Raw genomic sequence first — 21072 nt, 5'->3', positions numbered from 1 at the left:
AAGTAACATTACGATTCATTAAAGAAAACTAAACTTTCGTAAAAAGCCAGTTACTTCTTGTCTCTAACCAGTCTAAGCAACATTTTATTTAATTTAAAATCATTTTCTACGTAGCTAAATATTAAATATTCTCATATTGTCTAAGATTTTTGAACACAAATTTGAAGACGAATAAATCAGTCAATATTAATAGAACAATGTTTATGCATGTAATTTATCCTAATCAGCCTCAAATACAAATTCCATTTAAATTATTTTATATCGCAAAAAAATCAATCCCAAGCCCAACTACCCCTATTCATGCTTACACACTCGAAAACGTTTTAATTTCACAACTGCATCATAATCGAGTGCAATTAAAATGCAGTCCTGCCCGTCTTAATGCTGAGCACGGGGTCTGACTGTAATCAATATGCCATTATCAAACTTCAACTTTGCTGCTGCCTGGGCTCTGGCACCTCATGAAAATCCATCACAGCATGGACAGGATATTAACTCTGCCGCCCCCGCACACTCTGCCAGGCGCCACAAGTGGCAATCATTAAAAATGAATTCTCAAGCAAGCGCTGCCACAATTTTCGCTGCACTTGCCTCATGCCACAAATCCGACACTGAATGCTACTTAGTGGCAAGAAATTCCCATTGTGCGCTGTGTTGCATGCCACAAAAAAAAAATATGGAAAAAAATGGGGGAAAAGTGAGGCAACTTGTGATCCGCAACTGCAAAGAACTCTTGAGAAATTATCAAATTGAGAAAGTGAGTGAGAATGGCAGGGAGAGAGAGGAGCGCAGTGCAGAGTATTTCTAGTTTTTCCTGTTCGGTTGCATGCATAAATAATTCGACGATAACGACGGCAGACAAATAACGGGGCGTGTGAGTGTTTTTCTTGCTGCTCTCATTCTTTACTATGTAAGTGCGTGTGGGGGTGTGCGTGCGTGTGTTTGTCGGAGCCAATTTATTATCGCCAAGAAAGCGAGCAGTCGTCCAAGCAGCAGGCAAGTAAGAAAATTTGTATGTTAAAAACTTTCTGGCTCAATAAAAGTTTCCCTTTGTTATGCGCCAGCCAGAACAATAGAGAGACAGCCTGGCACAGGGACGTGTCAGCGGGTTGGTAGCTTGGGTGGAGGCAGCACAGAGACATATGTTTAACAAAAAGCGCAAAAGTTTCATCTTGGTGCCGACTGCCCGCCTGCCCGCATGCTCGCAAATAGAAACAGGAACAACAGGCATCGAATCAGTTGGCCAAGTTGCAAACCAAACCAGAAACTCGTAAACTTTTGCATATCAATAAATTTCAGTTGCGAGTCAAACTCCGCACCCATTTTATACTAGCAACCTTAGCAATCCCCTACGCCTCTCTCTCCCTCTCCTTAGTCTACTGTCTCTTGTTCCATTTGCCGCACGAATTATTGATGTTGATTTGCGGTGCTTTTGTGAAATGGCAAATGGCAAATGGCAAACACTTGCAGCTATCTGCGCTCTGAGCACCCAACACTACAACCTACCTTCAGTCTAACTAAGCCCGCAGCCTAACTAACCCACCCTTATCCATTTTTTTGTATCTCTATAAGCGCCTGCATTCGGAACTTGTGTGAAAACTAATTTTCATCTTTTATCATTGTCTTCTTCTCATTTTTCTTTTGCAGTTTGCCTAGCAGGATATCATGAAAAGAGACTGTTACATGATCTATTGGATCCATATAATACACTAGAACGTCCGGTTCTTAACGAGTCGGACCCGTTACAATTAAGCTTTGGTTTAACTTTAATGCAAATTATCGATGTGGTGAGTACAAGCAAATTACCTAATGTAAAGCAATATAACTAAATATGATGCTAGAATATTTTAAAATTTAAGAGATCTTAGTGATGGAGTTATAAAGCAACTTATGATATAGGAACAGTTTGCTTAAACTGAAATTATTTTCTAATACATTTTTGCGAGGTCATTGAATTTCCCAATTCTGCTTTGTGCTGTATCCTTAAACGTTTCATTGTGGCTGGAAATCAGTTAGGAAATAAAAAAAATTACATTTTACATGGTTGAATGGCTTAGAAAGAAAAATAAGTGCATTGATTTAGTGGCATGTCCGTCTGACTAAACAACATTTATTCTCAACCTATTAAACTAGATAATTAAGAAAATTTAGAGAAGTACTCTTTTCTATCAATGACGGCCATACCCAGCAGAGGACGGTAAATTGGGAAAATTTATTATACATATATTACAATTTGAAAGTCTTAAAGTTGCAGTTTTAGAGTAACTGGCTTAAAAATTAAGTCAAAACGCCACTCGCTATTACATTTTTCAAAAGCAGCTTGAATATCGTTTGCTAGTTGAATTAAAAATTTATTGGCTACTAGCAAAATCCACTTATTTTCCGGTACTCGCATTGAAGCAACTGGCTTAAAGTGAAAGTTTGTCGTTTAAAATAAAACGAAGGTGACAAAAGCTGATGACACCATTTTGGCCGCTGTGCATGAAAAGTGAATTGCCAAGAAAGTGAAATTTTAATTATTTGCCTATGTGTCTGTGTGAGTGTGTGGGAGAGTGTTGGCGTGTGTGTGTGTGCGTGTGTGCGTGTGTGTGATCCCTGAATGACAGCTTGGCTTGAGTTCTCTGCTTGGCTGACTGGCCTGGATGTAGACAGGACGCACACATCCTGCCAGCTCGACAGCCAGGCGAGTGTCGAGCAAATTACATGCAACGTCATGTGGCATGTGGCATTTGGCTCATTCGCACCTTTTGCCATGGGTTGTGCAACGGTGGGAGGGGGCTTGGGAGGGTCAGGAATTGCAAGCTGCATTCACTGGGGCAAAGTTTCTGTTGCGTAGAGGGCAGCCAAAGGTGGCTACATTTATACATATATCAAGTCAGAGCGAGGCGTTTGCTTTTGTTAGTGAGACAACCTCAATTCATATTAGATTCTCAATGTGTGTGTGCAAGTTGTTTGTTGCCTGCCTGCCAAGCGGGTGTCCCGCGCAAAGTTGGGATTCAACTAAAAATGGAGCGCACAAACAAAAGGCACTGCGCCTGAAAGCCAGCCAGTCAAAGGGGTGTGGTGGGCAGAAGTAAGGGGAGCGGCTTGCAGGGGAGCAAGTTGAATGTATGGGTGCAGTGGGATAGCTGCTGCTCGAGGCATAAAAATAGGCCTAGAACTGCGCATTCACTGGCGCGCGCTAAAAGTCACACACGGGAGAGAAAACCTGCTGCAAAGCTTTCAAACACACACACACGCACACATACACTCACACATGTGGCATGCAAATAAAATGAATAAATAAAATTTTGCACGTGTGTTGTTCACACCTGCCGCTAAAAACACACACATAAAAGTTGCGAGCCAAAATGAAGTGCGAGCTGCAAGTTTCGAGCTGTTGTTGCTGCTGCAAAATGAAGTTGAAACGAATGCGGCACAATGCTTTGGCCACTGGCTTGTTATACCCTGTACCCATTTAATATGGACATGAAAGGGGAATAATGCATTTTGTGCGAATGCTTGTTGCAAGCGGATGAAGGCATCGTTGAATACCTTAAGCATTCTCGACCAGCATCAAAAATGAGTCAATGTAAACATATTCGCATACCTGTCCGTACTTGTTTCTGTGTAATAACTGGAGATACGAATGTCGACATATAACAGTATGTAGAGTTTGCCCCGGTCAAGTTAACTTAAAATGATCGATTCTTTCATTTATTTTCTTTGAATCGATATATATCGATTTCAGCCTAGGCTCTTCTCTGGCAATTAAAAAGCTTCTCTGCATTAAAAGCTAGAGCACCCAAATTCATTATATGCGCGTGTGTAAACTAAGCCCGGATCAGGTTTAATTTAAATTGTCTTATTCATTTCGGCCTAGCAGTTAGATTTTCATTCATCATGCACTGATGATTTATATATTTTCATCCTTAATAGATAAAAAATCTTAAGTTTTGGTATGTGCTTACTCAAAATCAAAAATAAAACAAAATGATTGTGTGAATAAATTTAGTATAGTATGGAGCTGAGCAAAAAGTAGTAATAACTTTATGATATTACGCAGCTGAGCACAGGGCATATCCTGGTCGAGCATTTTTTACAACATTTCTCTTGCTTGTCAGTCCTTGTTGTGGTTGTTGTTGTTTCTCAAAAATTGCTGGCAGTAAAAACTGCAGCACGCACACTCGAAACGCAGCAGCAGCAACAGCAATTACAGTCGCTGTGCCAGGCATAAAAATGCGAAAATCGGGTCATTTTGTTACAGTGGAGCTGGCTGGGGTGTTAACACTGCCATTGGTTACCCTGTAAAACAGCAGGAGAGGCGGGGAGCAGTGTAAGGGGAACTGTTGCTCCTGCTGCTGTCGACTTCGTCGTAAAGTTTATGTTCTGTGCAAAGTGTCAGCGCGTCATCTCAAAGTATGTGGCTGGCAGGTTTCTCTTCAAGCTGGCGGTGCTTAAAGTTTTTATTCAAGGCACAAGTTACGTATTGCTTAGATATGGCAACGCACAATGGTGCATACTGCATGTAAATATTCTCGCTTATGTGCCGCAATTAATGCAAGCAATCAATGTGGCAGCTTCTTAAGTGCGGCCATAAACGATTCAAGTATTGACATTTAGTATATAGAAGAAGAAAATGATGCGTGTCTTGATAGGCGGTCAAAGGCAAAAGTAATTACAATAATAACAAGCCCATATGTGAGCTAATGGTGGATATGGGTTGTGTATGTCATCGGATATCTGTCACTCCTGGCTTTTAAATTGAGTCTTTTCGCGATGATTTTAAATGGGTGTTAAAACTACTCCACTGTCAGATAAATAAGGTAGCACAAATAATTAATTAAGCGCTTACTATAAGAAACATATTAAATAGGCGCCATCAGTGAGTCGAAGAAAACAGACTTTTTTTTACTGCTGGAAGATAAGAAAGCGATAAAAAGGGGATACATCTGTTGCTAAGTCCCACTAAAGGGCTTACAAGGTAAAGTTTGTCTGAGCAACTGAGTGTCTAACATGCATTGCGAAAAAAAGAAATGAAAAAATATATTTATTTATTTTTTTTTTTTTGTAATACTTGATAACGCATTTTCCACACGACAATTTCTCCTAAAATGCAAGAGAAATTCTTCCAAATAATTTCAATAATATAAGTAATAGATTAAATATACCTCATAAGCAGCTGAGCATATAAATTCATTCCAATAATTTAGGTTCATTTAGGTATAGCATTTTAAAATTAGTATGAGCTCCAGCCATAGTGGATGACTTTCGAATCAAGAAAGATAGGGCTCATGCTTTAGGCTAAGGATTAAAGAACAGTAAATATCATATTTTATTCGAAGGCCAGAGGTGCTATTGTGGGTTTGTTTAAAAAATTAGTTACATAACTTAAACTATATATTAATAATTATAATCATATATTATATATAAGGAAGCATCTCCGACCCCATAAAATATGTAAATTCTTGATCAGCAGCAATAGCCGAGTTGATCTAGCCATGTCCGTCTGTCCGTCCGTCCGTCCGTCCATCCGTCCGTATGTATGAACGCAAGGATATCAGAACCTATAAGAGCTAGAGACTTGAAAGCTTAGATGTAGATGCTCCTAGTTCCCGCGCAGATCGAGTTTGTTTCCGATAATCGATAATCCGATAACTTACTCCGTTTCCAAGCAATCGATAAAAATATATCGATATCGATATCCGGGTTTTTGAGCAATTTTGGTAAATAATAAGAGCTAGAGTCACCAAACTTGACATATAGCTTCTAAAATAGAATATATATATGCATTTGATGTTTGAAGAAGAGGGTTCAGGGTATCCCCTAGTTGGGAGCTCCCGACTAGAACCCTTTACTTGTTTTTCTTTTATATCCTCTCGTCTCCGGAAAACATATCCGCTCGCCTCGTTCATTTATTGTTACGTCACAAATCAGAGATATAAATAAGCATATGCTCTCGGGAACCATTCTCACCAAAAAGGAGACGATTGACATGGAGATACAAAGATACACAATATCTCGACTGACCTAAGGACAATTTAAATGCGATCATACATATAAAACTTACATATAGACTTACATATGAAACCTTATACCTTATACTTTATATCGCACCGCTCGAACAACGGATACTGTATATTATGTTGCTCTAAACATTATATGAGGAATAGCCCGATTGTATTAAAGAAAGTTTTCGCCCTTTGGGCCATTCTCACAAGCAACTGCGAATATAATTCAAATTTGGTTATTTACACTTAAAGGGTATAATATTTATGCACTTTTCGCGCGCTCTCCCTCGTTTTTTTTCTATCCTGTACTGTGTGCCTCTTTCTTTCTTGGTCTTTTTCCAGCTGTGCCAATGGTATTACATTTCCCTCTGGAATATTGAGGCATTTGACACTCGCAATATTTTAAGTGTTAACTGCATTCGCAGCTGCATTTGCATATTTTACGTGCACTCTGCTGGATGCCGTGATAGGTACGGCAAGGGGTATAGGGTATGGGGTAAGGGGTTTTGGGGCTGGTCTCAAAGCAATTTGAAGATTTAACACCTGACAGCAGTCGAGGCTGCTGCTGCTGCTACTGTTGGCAGTTGGGGGTTGTGGGCGTGGCAAGGCCAGTGCAGTGTTGGCAAAGGCCAAGCGGTGTTATCCCCAGAGCAGCTGCAATTCAATTTAAACTACAAAAACTGGCACACACAGACAGAACGAGAAAGAGGGAGAGAGAGAGAGAGAAAGAGAGTCAGTGTGGGTGAGTGCAAAGCATCATCAATTCAGCTGCTTATCAGTGAGACAGTCAACGTCTCTTATCTGTCAAGTTGCCAAGTGATTAAGCTTTAAGGATGCCAACGCAAGCTGTTCGGGCGAGCGTGCGCCAACAGTGGCAACGGGCTGCTTAAGTTTTTTGGAATGTGGCTGCTCCTCCTCAAGGACGACAGCGATTATCGTAGTGATATCTGCTATGCATTTTTATCGCTTGTGATTTATACAGGCGTTGGCTGTCAGGCAGCCAAAGCATATGTCATAATTGGGCCCCTGGGAGGTCAACTGTAAAAGGACACGGCGACACAGCAAAATGCAGCAACAATGCAGCACAAAGCGAAACTAAACGAAAACGTAACAAATCCTGTATAAATGCCTCTGTGTGTGTGTGTCTCTGCCTCTGTGCGGCATAGCTGAAAATTGCATTTAAATAACTCACAATTTATGCGCCACATTATGCCACAAATGCTGCGCTACCAGCACGCTAGAGCTGAGCACGAAGCGTGACACGATTTCGGCATTACTCAACACGATGTTAAGATTAATGGAATAAAGAAAGAACAAAATTTGAAATTGAACATGAGTATATTTCTATCTAATAATGTGCTCCCCATAATAAAGAGCTATTTTATATTCACGGTGTCGGCCTACATAGTAACTTGTTAGATTTGCAAACAATATCGACAGCCGTGATTACTTTTTGACTTTGTGAACAAAGAAAGTAGTATGACCCTATTTTTTTCAACGAAAGAACTGCCAATTTCATACACTTCTGGCAACGCGAGTTTGTCGAAGCTGCCAATGTCTGTTACAATTATGTCCAATGTATTTCTTTTCCACCTCACGAAAATCAGCGGTTGGCAAACATTGCAAATATAATATTTATGTTTTAAATATTCTTTTGAATGATTAACCACGTACTTTTTAAGATGTTTTTTTCACTCAAATGTATTTTCTAAAATACGAAAATTGAATGTGTAGAATTCTTCTTGACCGTTAAATAATCGAAACTGTTTGCAATATCAGAGGCGCACAACTTTGTTTTCCCCAGCAGTTTAGCAAACATAGTTGATGACAGCAATTGGCCAATATCATTTGTATGAAACGCATACCTTTCTTGCGAAAATACGTAAGGTTTTTCGGGACTATAAGAGAATTAGAGAGGATCGCATTGTATTTGTCATATGTGAATTTTGCGCGTGTCGTGACTTGAGCAGTCTTCGCGCGCTCATCTGCAATACAGACACCTTTATATATACACACACACCCACTTGCACACCTTTATATACTCACACAAACACCTAACGAGCTGTGCAAACAGCGCCGGAGCAGCGTCGCAGCGCAGCTGCCCTGAAAAGTATGCTATGTATTTTATGCAGCACACACCTTTGTTTACCTGTTTCTCAAATTAGAATGTTATCATGTTGCAGTTTGTTTACAACTGGCTCCTGGTTCCCGCTGCCATTTCAGCTTCGTGACGCCCTCCACCCGGCTGCAACCCACCAGCGCTTTGCAATGTTCGCCTAATTCCAAGCTGCCGTCAATTTTGTCTTCGTTTTCGTTTCTGTTAACAGTGTGGTTCAAAGGCACCAACAGGCACCTTTTCCAAGCGTTCTATACATGCATTTCATCAACTTAAACGGGGCACCTCAAACATACACACACACGCACACACATGCTTGGCATAGTTTTTAATGCATTTGGCTTTGGGTTTCATTTGAAGCTCCTCTTGCAGTCACTTTCCCGTTGATTGATGTTGTTGCATGTGCGAATGACTGCAACTCGAGTGTTCCCATATATATATAGACATATATCTATATGTGTGCTCTGGCGCTTTCAAAGGCAAAGAGTTTGTCAAATGAACCTACACCCACACCCACCCCCCCACACACACACACTGATAGTACAGTTGTTGGCATGTCCAGAGCATTGCTCAATGGCCTATGCGAGTATTTCTCATTTCTCCCTAAATTGGAACAGCACTTTGACGACAACCAAAGACACAACTCCACTTAACTAGGCGTAGTGCATGTTGTGCTTCAAATGATCTTAACTTTGCCTGAGTATATGCAAAAATACACTCAGAAAATCCACAAAATGAGAAGTTGCAGGCAAATCTGAAAACCATTTGTACAAAGATTTAAAACGTAAATACTGATAGAAATTAGTGAAATCGAATAATACCTTAAAGCTTACTCAATTTTCATACCCTCAACCCATTGAAAATCGGTAAACAGGGTATAATATATTTGTGCGAATGTATGTAACATGTAAATAAACCAATTTATGCTGCCCACCAATATAAGCCACTATTTAAATGCAATGTGGCGCAAATTCCAAGAATATCTGTATACATGTACACATATATTCATGAGCGTCTGCTTTGAATTCTATCAACAGCTTTGCAATGCGATTGTTTTCTGTGCTGCTATTTAAATTCGTTTTTTTCTCAACAATGGTGGTGCCGTCTGTTACCGGGAAAACTATTTTTTTTGTTTATTTTTTTGGGTGTAATTTATCTTTAACACTTTAAACGCGAACTGCATTTGGTGTTGGAATAAGAGGGTTCAGGGTATTCCCAAGTTGGGAGCTCCCGACTAGATCTTCTTACCTGTTCATATTGTTCGATTCAAAAAACTTTTTTGCGAATACTTTTTTAATATGTACATGTCTACATATTTAATATCCGATGCCGTCGACGTCGATATAAAGAATACATTTTAAACCTGTTCTGCGATATAATAAATTACTCAAATACTTTTAATTTAAATAAGGAATTATTCTGCTGAAGAAAACAAGTTAATACCTACGGTAATCGAGTCAGCTTTTCAAAGCTATAAAGTAGAAGATTACTTGCTTGGCTTAGAAAGATTTTAAAATTTAATTGATGAATGATAAACGCCTGGTTCATTATTATATTCATTTTTTTTAGTTAATGACTTTTCTTTTTCGCTGATTTCGCTTAAAGTGCTTGCCACAAGCCTAAGAAGTGGCAGTAGAAGCAGAAGATGTATAGTTTGGCAGCAAATCCTGTCAACAAATGGCTGTAATTGTCGATTAACGCCATGGGCCAAGGCACATTCAGTTGCCTGGCTACGAATTGACGGGCTTTTTGGGCCACAATGTCATTTTTGGTTTAGCAGCTAAGCCATCGACGCGGGCTGAGAATTACGTAAACACTTCTGAATGAAAGTCAAGTTGTCGAAAGTCCTTGAAAAACCCCAAGTAGTGACAAACTGGGCTGTATGTATATATGTAGATATAAGTGTGTGTGTGTGTATGTGTATCTGATAATAAAAGCGAAATTTAATTAACTGAACGCAAAAGATTCGCGGCATCAGACACAAAATACAAATACAGATACAGATACGCACAGAGCAGCGCACTTTGCATTGCCTTTTGTCTTTGGCCTCGCTCGATATCGAGTTTATGGCGTATATATATACATATTCTATATATAATATATTTTATATGGTAAATATTTGCCGGCAGCTGTCATTTTGATAATGAGGTTTCAAATGTTTGCTTTTTATGCTCATAAACACATGTTCGTAAGCTCCCCCCTATGTCAAGGGCCTAAGGCCAGGCTGGCTACCACCTGCCGCCCTCGCCACAAACATATCCTGTTCCACTCGCATTGCCGCATTTTCTTGGGAGGCTCCACTAGGCAACTGTGTTTGCCTTCATTGAAAACAGCCTTACATGCTACATGCACACTCCTCCACACACACACACACATTCACATTGCTTGTTGTTGCCTTTCAAAATATGCAAAAAAGGCCACGCCTCTGCCAGCCGCCCACGTTTCGATTTAATTGCATTTTAAACAGCGCACGTCGCATGCCACAAAACTTTTCTTGCTCTCATATTTTCTATTAATATCTACCTGGGAAAAATACGCACGTGTTTTTTAATTAAATTCAAAATTCACCTAGATCTTCATTTTGAAGAAAAAATATCGATCAAATTGAAAATCCGACGTGAATAGAGTAAATTGTTTGTACTAAAATACTTTGACTTGGCATACATACTTCAGCAAAAGTTTTGCCCATTTTTGCTTTGTATATGTACAACAATATGTGATGATGAACAATTCTACAAAATCAATAAAATTTGTAAGCATGTGAAAATTTACTTGAAAATATTGTGTATTACAAAAAATGTACAATAAATGTGTTTACACAATTCTTAAAAACCGAGGTTTGATCTAGTTCCGTACCTGTTCACGACTTAGTTCCCATTAATCGATATTAGATGCTTTATCAAGTCGATGAGACTGCCAGAAGTCCAAGACAATAAAATCTTAATCATTTTTTGGCTTATAACTTAAAGCTATATTCCCTACCAATGAATAAATCATAATATTTATTTACAGTCTCTTGGCAGCCTAAAAATTGGGCAGCCTAAGTTTACAATCTATCGACATTGATTTAGAATTTATCATTTTTGCAATTTAATTTGTTTGTTTTTAAAGGATCTTTCTAGAGCTTCAAAGAGGCTTGTGTCTTATAGATATTATTTATTTAATTTTTTTATTGCCATCATTGCAATTTGCTTTATTTGGGTTTCTTTCTAAATTTGAGATTTTTTCCCTTTTCGGTCTTCAATTCAGTTATAAATATATATATAAATATATTATTCACTAACGGTACTATCGATAAACTAAATTTTAAAATGTTGATCATAAGGTGAAAGTTGAACCTTTGCTCTTTTATTTGTAATTAAATCTTCATACAATTAAACCCTTAAAATTGATATTTGAAAAGCATAAAATAATATTTAAAAGTATCGATAGTTTTAATTATACTATCATTTAGCCTTTTTCAACACTAATTACTTGGCTTCTGGCTAGAACATAATGATATATATTTTAAAATAAAAACTGTGAAAAGGAATAATGCTAAATAAATATATTTTGTGCCAGTGCGGTAATCACATAACGACAACTGAACGAGGACAATAATCGAAATCCCAAGAAAATCCGGTCAAAAAGTCGCAAAAGAAATAACGAAGAAATAAAAAGCAACAAAATGAAGAAGGAAAAATATAAAAAAAAAAATAAAAAAAGACAGTTCCCAGGCGCATTAATTAAAAGGCGCAGACAAAGCGAGTCGCAGATTAATTGGCGTCAATGAGCAGCAGACAAACAGAGTGCAACAACAAAAAAAAAAAAAAAAAAAAAAAAAAAAAAAAAAAAAAAAAAAAAAAAAAAAAAAGCCAAAGAGTGCGAGCGAGCGAGGGAGAAGAGGAGCCAATGACAAGGACGAAAAGTTACTAGGAGAAGAGCGTCAAGGCAGGCGGCAGGCCGGGGGCGGAACCCGTTGGCATATCAGCGGATATCAGCGCAAATGAGTAATGAACTCGAGCAAAGAGCAAGGCGTAATAATTTTTTTTTTAGTGCTCAGCACAATAAGAAACTAGTAGGCCTGCTTGAGTGTGTGTGTGCCTGAGGAATGCGCGCCGCGTTTTATGCTACCGTTATTTTTACCATTGCTTTTAAATTCCCCGAACGCGCAGCAAGTCAATGAACTGCTGCAGTTGCCGTGTGTGTGCGTGAGTTGTAAGTGTGTATGGAATATATGCAAATTATACGCCAGTCGAAAATTTATCTTAGGGCGGCGGGTAGCGGGGCGTGGCACACCGCACAGGCAACAGAAACTTGCCTGTAATAATTTGCCGTTTGCTGTTTTTTTTTGCTCATTTAAAATTCAACAACTGCCGTTTCGCCACTGAGAAAGAGCACGAATCAGCGTGAAATAGAGAGAGGAAGAGAGAGAGAGAGAGAGTGAGAGAGATATGATGTGTAAAAGAGACAGCGCGTGGCATATACACGTTCGCACTTTTTGAATGGGAATAAGCCTCGTTTATGTTACGTATGTTGCTCGATGCGCGGCTCCACTAAAAAATAAAAAAAATAAACACACATCAACCGCGCACTATACGCCTAGACGCTCCCCCTTCCCTACACATTTCCCCCTGCTGTCTGCTGATTTGCATGCATGCAACAACTACTGAGGGAACCGAAGGCGACGAAAAATAGGCGCCACAATTTCTGTGACTACCATTTCGCATTCGTCTGGCTTTCCCGCTGCTTTCTCCTCTATTCTCTCTCTTTTTCTGCCACGCCCCTGTGCCCACATTTTTATTTTAATTAAACTTGCTTTTTTTTTTGTCTATTGCTTTTATTTCTTAGCATATATTTTTCTGCCATTTTTCGTCGGCTTTTTTCGCATTCAGTTTTATAATTGTGTTGAAAGTTCTGCTGCAAACGAACATGCATAGAAATAGGAATTACATTTAGAGCGCGGCAAGTACACGCTGCAGCGGAGGTGACTAGGAAATGCATAGAAAGTTAAGCAAATAACTGGAGAGGATGTGGAACTTAATTAAAATAAAAATATACATTTTAATCAAGTGAAAATATCAAAATAATGCGTTTTTCTACTGTAACAATTTTTATTTTCAACTCCAATTGCTTCAAGCAATTCTTTTTGTATATCTTTATTAATTTCGTAAAATCGAGGTCTTTTCCTGTCCTTGTAAGACAAACCCCATTAAACTTCTCTTCACTTTTCATTGAATATCCATTCGCAATCCCCTGTCAATGTCTAGAGAATATATGTATATGAAAAACTTTAAATTAAATAATTGAGATATGTGTGAGAGTTAGGTATGTAAAGTGGACTTATGCGATTTTTGGCAGGTTTAAGTGGTACAGCAGCTGGAACAGAATATAAACTCGAATACACTCTAAACGCTTTAGCAATCTATACAATATCCAATAACACTTTGCGCTAAGTACCAACAAAATGCGCGACTGCAACAATCTGGCAAATTGAGTTACCAAACGGGAATTATGCGACTGTTCACAAAGCACGCCCCCCTCCCACGCCAGACATTCGTACAGTAATAACCCACTAACCGGAACGCACAAAAACCAATTTTCTGTTGTAATTTGTTGAAAAACGAATTTGATTAGGTTGACGCCGGACGCGCGCGCACACATACACACACACACACAAATGAGGGAAGCATGGACAAAAAGCATAGCATACTTTCCAGCGGCTCTGCAAGTATGCTGGTGGGAGAGCTGGTAAATAAAGTGAGTAAAATGGAAACTGCAGTCGACTGCAATAATGTAATGGTTATATTTAGAAAGAGATAGACGAGCAGAGAGAAAGAGCGAGCAGAGACAGATGCAGCTGTTTTTGTTGCGTTTGGTATGGCCGCAATATTACGTGTCCTGTGCACACTTCTTGCCGCATCCTGAATTGAAAGTAACTCCGTTAGCCGCTGTTTGGTTTTATATGCTAGCTGTTCGATTTTGTTGGTACAGAAAAAAAAAAAATAAAATAAAAAGTAGTGAACTTAATTTTAGAGTGCCTGGCAGATTCTCTGTAAATACTTATAATACAAATAATAATTTTAATTAATAAAAGATTAAAAAGCCAAGGAAGGCAACCAAAATTATAAAACAGACCAAGAAAACTGACTTGAGCAACTTTCCTTCTGAGCCGCAATAATATTTTAGGATGCGGGCTTCAGCGCCACTTTAATATACCCTTTTCGTATTCCTCTTCCCATGTGCACAGGGTATAAATACGTATTGACGACTGCATTTTGCCACGCCTTTAGGCAACTGGCGGAACCTATTCGGCCTGCCCTCGCTTGGCCATTGCTCCATTTCATTTTACCGCATTTCTGTCGCAATTTTGTTGGTGCTGTTGCTTTTGTTGTTGGTGCTTGGCGCATTTTGTGATTGCACTTGCTGCTTGCGCACAGTTCATACCCGGAAATTGCTCGGTCAAAATATTTGTGCAATGCCAGGAACGGCTAACAGTACACACATACCCGCACACTCTCTTCCAAGCCCTCCACTGTTTGGCCTGCAACGTTAGTTAAGCGCCCAGAGATTTGGTTTCAGGCATTTTTCGTGCCCGGCGCGCGCTCTTGAATATTTCAGGCATTTAATTGTAAATTACACATACGCCCTGTGTACGCTTTATGCATTTTTTACAATTGTTTGCCAGTTGTTGACGCTGTTGTTCTTGTTGTTGTTGCATCTGGTTTTTATTGTAATGCACGGATTTGGTTATTGGACCACGCGCTTGGGGAAAAGGTTTCATCCTTTTTGCCATCATTTGGTTAGCGTGCATTTAAAAATTTAACTCGCTTGATTAAAGTTCTTGTAAATTGAAATGGTTTTCGCTTGTCGCTTGTTGCCGCTCTTCAATTATGCAATAGCTTGATGGTTGATGAACAGCCCGTGGCTGTCCATAAGCCCCAAGGGAGGGACTTATTGTACATATTTGTTATTATTGTGTGCTGAACAAATTGTTCCATAAGCCTTTTAAGCTATGAAGTAGGCTGCAGAGCTTTAATAATGCTGCAAAATAATACTTTAAATGTGGGCTTATAGACTTGGGAATAAGTCAAAAGTTAATTTTATTCTATATTTCTCTATAAAAAATGAAAAGATATGTTGATACTATTACAACAGTTGTTAGCTGGTTATCTGATCAATATATTACAAAAAAAAAATTAAAAAAAAAAAACATTCATTTTGTTAATTGGGGTTTCAAATCATTAGAAAAATATTGGCTTAATCCAAATATTGGTTACATAGTGCTGTAAAGTGCCGCCAATATTAATAAATAAATAAATTACTAACAGTGTGACCACATTTTTTTCAATTATTATATTCCTGATAGGAACCCACCATCCCAGCAGCTAACAAATGTCTTGTAAGCTTGCTGAACCTGGTCAGACCGAGATCTATACCCCGGCCAATAGCTTTCTTACAATTTAAAACAAAAAAACAGTAGGAGGTTCTAGTCGGGAGTTCCAACCTAGGGAATACCCTGAACCCTCTTACTCCAACACCAAAAAAGTTAAAAACAAGTAAGAGGTTCTAGTCGGGAGCTCCCGACTAGGCGCTACCCCGAACCCTCTTCTTCCAACATCAAATGCATATATATATTCTATTTTAGAAGCTATATGTCAAGTTTGGTGACTCTAGCTCTTATTATTTACCAAAATTGCCCAAAAACAGGATATCGATATAGTTTTTATCGATTGCTTGGAAACGGATGAAATTATCGATTATCGGAGACAAACTCGATCTGCGCGGGAGCTAGGAGCACCTACATCTAAAATTTCATCTCTAGCTCTTATAGGTTCTGAGATCCTTGCGTTCATACATGCGGACGGGCGGACGGACATGGCTAGATCGACTCGGCTATTGGTGCTTATCAAGAATATATACACTTTATGGGGTCGGAGATGCTTCCTTCTGCCTGTTACATACATTTGGATTTTGCACAAATACAATATACCCTTATACCCATTTTTAATGGGTTCAGGGTAAAAAATCTAAACACAAAAAAAAAATATTTAAAATTTGATATTAGCTATCACCTTCTAAAATTGTTAATTTAGCATTTATAAATATGTATTTAGTAATTATGATGGAATTTTTTACTGTTGCGGTTAAATTACAATTCTGTAACAAACTATTTGTCAATTCTATTTTAAATTGAATATTAAATTAGGTTTGTTTTTGCAACGCGTCATTTAATTAAATTTGTTGTCGTCTCTCGCAGGATGAGAAAAATCAATTGCTGGTCACGAATGTTTGGCTAAAACTGGAGTGGAACGATATGAATTTGCGCTGGAATACCTCAGACTATGGTGGTGTTAAGGATCTGCGGATACCGCCGCATCGCATCTGGAAGCCGGACGTACTGATGTACAACAGCGCTGACGAGGGTTTCGATGGTACCTACCAGACGAATGTGGTGGTGCGCAACAATGGCTCCTGCCTGTACGTGCCACCGGGCATCTTTAAGTCAACATGCAAAATCGACATCACGTGGTTTCCCTTTGATGATCAGCGCTGCGAAATGAAATTCGGCAGTTGGACCTATGATGGATTTCAGGTTTGGTTAAGTCGACCGAGTATGCGAAAAAAAAAGCAAGGCAACCAGGGAGTACACAGCTCGTAGTTGTTATGCTTATACGAATCATTTTGCAAAACTTTTATAGTTTCTTCAGTTGATTTTTATTTATTGATGATTATTTTTTGTTCATTCGATTCATATCGAGGTGGAGATGGCGTAGCGATATATATATTTATATTATTCTACCCTCTCCCCATTGTAACTAAAGCTGGATTTGCAATTACAAGATGAAACTGGCGGTGATATCAGCAGTTACGTGCTCAACGGCGAGTGGGAACTACTGGGTGAGTAAGCCAATGCCAGAAACAAGAAAAATAAACAGTTCGCTTGAAGAAAATAGAATAAACTGGCTCTAGAGCGGGGGCAGGCGTTGCTGACTTTAAGTAACTCACGTACTCTGTCTCTCAATCTCTCTGTCTCAGACAAATGAAACGAAAACATACACATTAGAAAAATTGAGAAATGACTGTACAAGCATTGGCATTGTCATTCTCTTGCTATATAAATATATATGTGTATATATATATCTATATATTTATAGTATGTGTCCGTGTGAAGTTCGTTTGCCCAGCAACAGAAAAGGCAAAACAAAACTTGTTTCTCCATATGCGACACACACACAGGACGGATTTGCCTTAAGCTTTAAAGGCCTAAAGTCTTCAAGTATTTGAATAAAGCAGTACTTTTTCATATACTATATTAGCCTCTCCAAAAAAACATGGCATTAGATATTTCTTACTCAACTTTCTCTCTAAACTGAAGCAGGGTTCAGGTTGCGAGCTAAAGTTCCGAACTCGTTCCGTTCGAAACTCAGACTGTTTAAATTGACGTTTCCGTTTAACAATTGATTGTATGCCAGTGTTGGTAGGTTATCTGTAAGTGTGTACCGTCCAGCTCAGGCAATGGCAATCAATCGGTTTGTGGAAACGTATTCTATCACTGTTGCTCTCACATCTTAATTTATCAACTTCTTACACCTAACATATGTAACATATATTTCGAGGCCATCGAATACGGAATGTAGTACGGCATCTAATGAACCCTGGTCAACCCTCTTAAATCTATACAACTTAAAACTGTGCTACTCTTTAATACTGTTCAACACTCAAAAATATCACACGCTTATCCAGTGTTCTCCCACTCACTCACTCTATCAACAATAATAATAAGCAACAAAAAAATTTAAAATTAATATAAACTATACTATCATCAAACTTGGGCGCTTTAACTTTTCAAGTCCGAAATAGCCGCGTAAACGTTTCGTTTACCATTGATTCAAATAACGTACTATGTTTAAGTACCTGTCAGCGGTGTAGCATAGTTTAGGGCTTAGTCTAAACTAGTCTAAAATATGCTGCGCCAACTGGCGAGTACCCCAAAGATAAACTAACCTATGCAAGAGGTAAGGCCTGGCCCACGTATGCAACCCCTTAGAAATTTTTTTCAAACTCTTTCTCATATATTTCTTTCTAACGAGGATGGCATGTTAAAGCATTGCAGCAGCTCAGAACTGAATTCAATTATAATGAATGCTGTTTAGAAACACATAAACAAACAATAACTATTGCATTTTGTTTAGCTCGTAAGTAAAGCCCGGCTAAGACGGCTAAGAGAAAAATATAGTTCAATTTATAGAACCTGTCCCGATAAAAACTGGAAGCACCCATTACAAATGAAATATTCAATACGAATTAGTAAGAAAATCCTATGTTCATTTCCTTTTATATACCTTGCAAGCCCTCTAATTGCCTCTCATTATCTATTTGGCAATAATTTAGCTCTATTTTTGTGCCCTTTTTACAACTCCTAATTGGTTTTGACATTAGTTTTGATTGCTTCCCTAGCGTTTACTTAAATAAGAGATTCCTTTTCTAAGCGTTGAACTGAGAAAAACGCTTGAAAAAGGAAATAGAAATAACTCTGCGAAAATGGATAAAACCCGAAATAGAAATGTTAGAAATTAAAGGGAGAAGCAGTCTTGCACACAAAAGCGTAAATTGCACTTTTCCGCATAAAATGCCAAGACAGCTGAATGCGCAGACCCACCCACACTAACATCATCGGAGCGACCACCACAACCACCACTTACCACACAGAGCTGAACTTTTGTTCAACACACACGCATACACCCACACAAATACACACGTGATAGAGGAAGAGATTTGGCTCTTCAGTTGGCTACAACCACGCACCAAACCAATTAAGAAATTAAAAGACAAATACAAATACATTCCCAACAACACTCACACACACAGCACTATAAATTAGCAGCTGCACAATCACACATACAAAAAAAAAAATAGAATTCTCTACTCAACACTGGCCACAAAAGTTCACAACACACAAAAGAGCTGAGAAAGTTTGTGCAACAAATTTCGCCTTGGTTTTTTACTTTTCTTTGTGCTCTCTGCATTTCTTTGCTTCGTTTTTTATATTTTTATTTGCTTTTCATGATTTTATTTGGCTTTTGTTTTTTCTATAACATTTTTTTGTTTTTTTTGCTGCGTATTTTTTGGGAAATTTTCTTAAGTTGTTGGCCTTTTTTTTTTTACTGAGCAACACTTTTCAATGCGCATTTGTGGCAACCGCCTTTGGCTGGCAGTTTATGCAAATATTTTGGAGTTTCCACAGTTTTCACAATTTTCACAGCGCTCGAAACGCGCAACGCAAACGTTTGCTGGGTAATTTTTAAATACTTATCAAGACGGTTTTGTGCGCTGTCTGCGTAATCCCGCTGGTAATCTATGTTTAAGTTGTGCACATAATTTAGCCAGCCTTTGGCATATGGCAAATGGGCTTGGCCGAAAGTTTTTCAATGAGTATATGAGGCTATGAATGTTGAGAACAATAAGGAGATAGGGTTTTCAATGGATTTAAGGTACTTAACAACACCAAACAACCTACCTTAGTGCACTTTATAGCCAAGGGGTTGCTTTATAATGGATAGAAACAGATATACCCGATGTTACCTGTCTAGAAATGAGCCTTCCATTTCTCAACTTAAACGTTTACATTACTTTAACTAACTTGCTAGTTACTTGCAGCTCAAGCAAAATCACTAAAAGTTTTTGGAAACATGTTTGCCTCGGCGCTTACTTCAAATTAGTTACTCGTATGCAAATAAAACTTTTTGTCAGACACACACACACGCGCACACACACACACACACGCACACACACAGAGTCTATACACACAAAACTTTCTGACTACACTTAAAGAAACCACAGCATGCATACAGAAACTAAAGTTTTCCTACTCAATGCATATATCATTCTGTACTTTCTTATAGACTATAACCTAACCTATTCATAATATAACCCACACACATACACACGCATTTGAACTGCAAACGCTTCACTTTACTCAACTTTCTTAACGCTTTCTCTCATAACTACTCTACACTCGCTTTACTCTCTCCAAATACTTACTCTCTCTATTACTACTTACTCTTTTGCCTGTATGCCATGCTCGAAATAGACATAAAGCTCAGACAAAGGCCCAAGTAAAAGCTGACACGATTTACAAAAAGAAATGAAAATGTAAATATTTTGGTAGAATTGGATTTACTAACATCTTTATCTTTGGCTCGATAACCCGCTATTCCTAGGTGTTCCCGGCAAACGTAATGAGATCTACTACAACTGCTGCCCGGAACCGTATATAGACATCACTTTTGCCATTATCATACGACGACGTACATTGTACTATTTTTTTAATCTGATTATACCCTGTGTGCTGATTGCATCCATGGCTCTGCTGGGATTCACCCTGCCGCCAGATTCGGGTGAAAAGCTATCGCTGGGTAAGTAATTTTATCAAAGAATTTAAAAAAAAACAAAGAAAATAAATAATAGCGTGCAAACAGAAACTAAAGTAGTAAGCGCCCAAACAGGGACTTAAGTATTAGGTGCTCGAGCAGGGACTTAAGTATTAGGCACCCGAGCAGGGACTTAAATACTAGGCGCTCGAGCACAGACTTTAACTCTCGGCGCGCGAGCAAGGACTTTAATTCTCGATCAGAAAGTCGAATAGTTATATAAATTAATATGAGTTTTCACTTATATAAAACAAATACTTGTCAAATGGCAGCAGCTTGAGAGGCCCTTCAAAAAGTATTTGCCAAGTACTTTTCACAATAATGACATCCACCACCCAGCTCGACTATAAGATTGAGCAAAAAGTCAGCCTCTCGCTGTTGATGAGTGCTTTGAGCTTCGAGCCTGGCTGACATCGCACATTAGACCTTATTGCCAGGCGGGGAGAGACCTCGATGATGTTGGGTGATGATTACGCCAAGGGCTGGTAAAAACAATCTATTGAACTGAGAATGTTGCCGTGGCTGGGCCGTAAAAGTGGGTTTAAAAAACGTG

General features: G+C 38.7%; 1 protein-coding gene across 1 annotated transcript in view; it reads left to right on the top strand.

Annotated features, from left to right (window-relative positions):
• The window catches only part of LOC115769196 (neuronal acetylcholine receptor subunit alpha-7), a 39500-nt gene that overhangs the window by 9036 nt on the left and 9392 nt on the right, over window positions 1–21072 (top strand). Inside the window, exons 2-5 of the mRNA XM_030713900.1 lie at window positions 1648–1787; window positions 16346–16681; window positions 16911–16986; window positions 20310–20504. Coding sequence (XP_030569760.1) covers window positions 1648–1787; window positions 16346–16681; window positions 16911–16986; window positions 20310–20504 — 747 coding nt within the window. The remainder of the gene's footprint in view (window positions 1–1647; window positions 1788–16345; window positions 16682–16910; window positions 16987–20309; window positions 20505–21072) is intronic.

This window comes from Drosophila novamexicana, unplaced genomic scaffold, assembly GCF_003285875.2.
Source record: "Drosophila novamexicana strain 15010-1031.04,08,12 unplaced genomic scaffold, DnovRS2.1 tig00004549-arrow-arrow-pilon, whole genome shotgun sequence".
NCBI classification, from domain to species: Eukaryota; Metazoa; Arthropoda; class Insecta; order Diptera; family Drosophilidae; genus Drosophila; species Drosophila novamexicana.
This window is presented reverse-complemented; position numbering and strand designations above follow the sequence as displayed.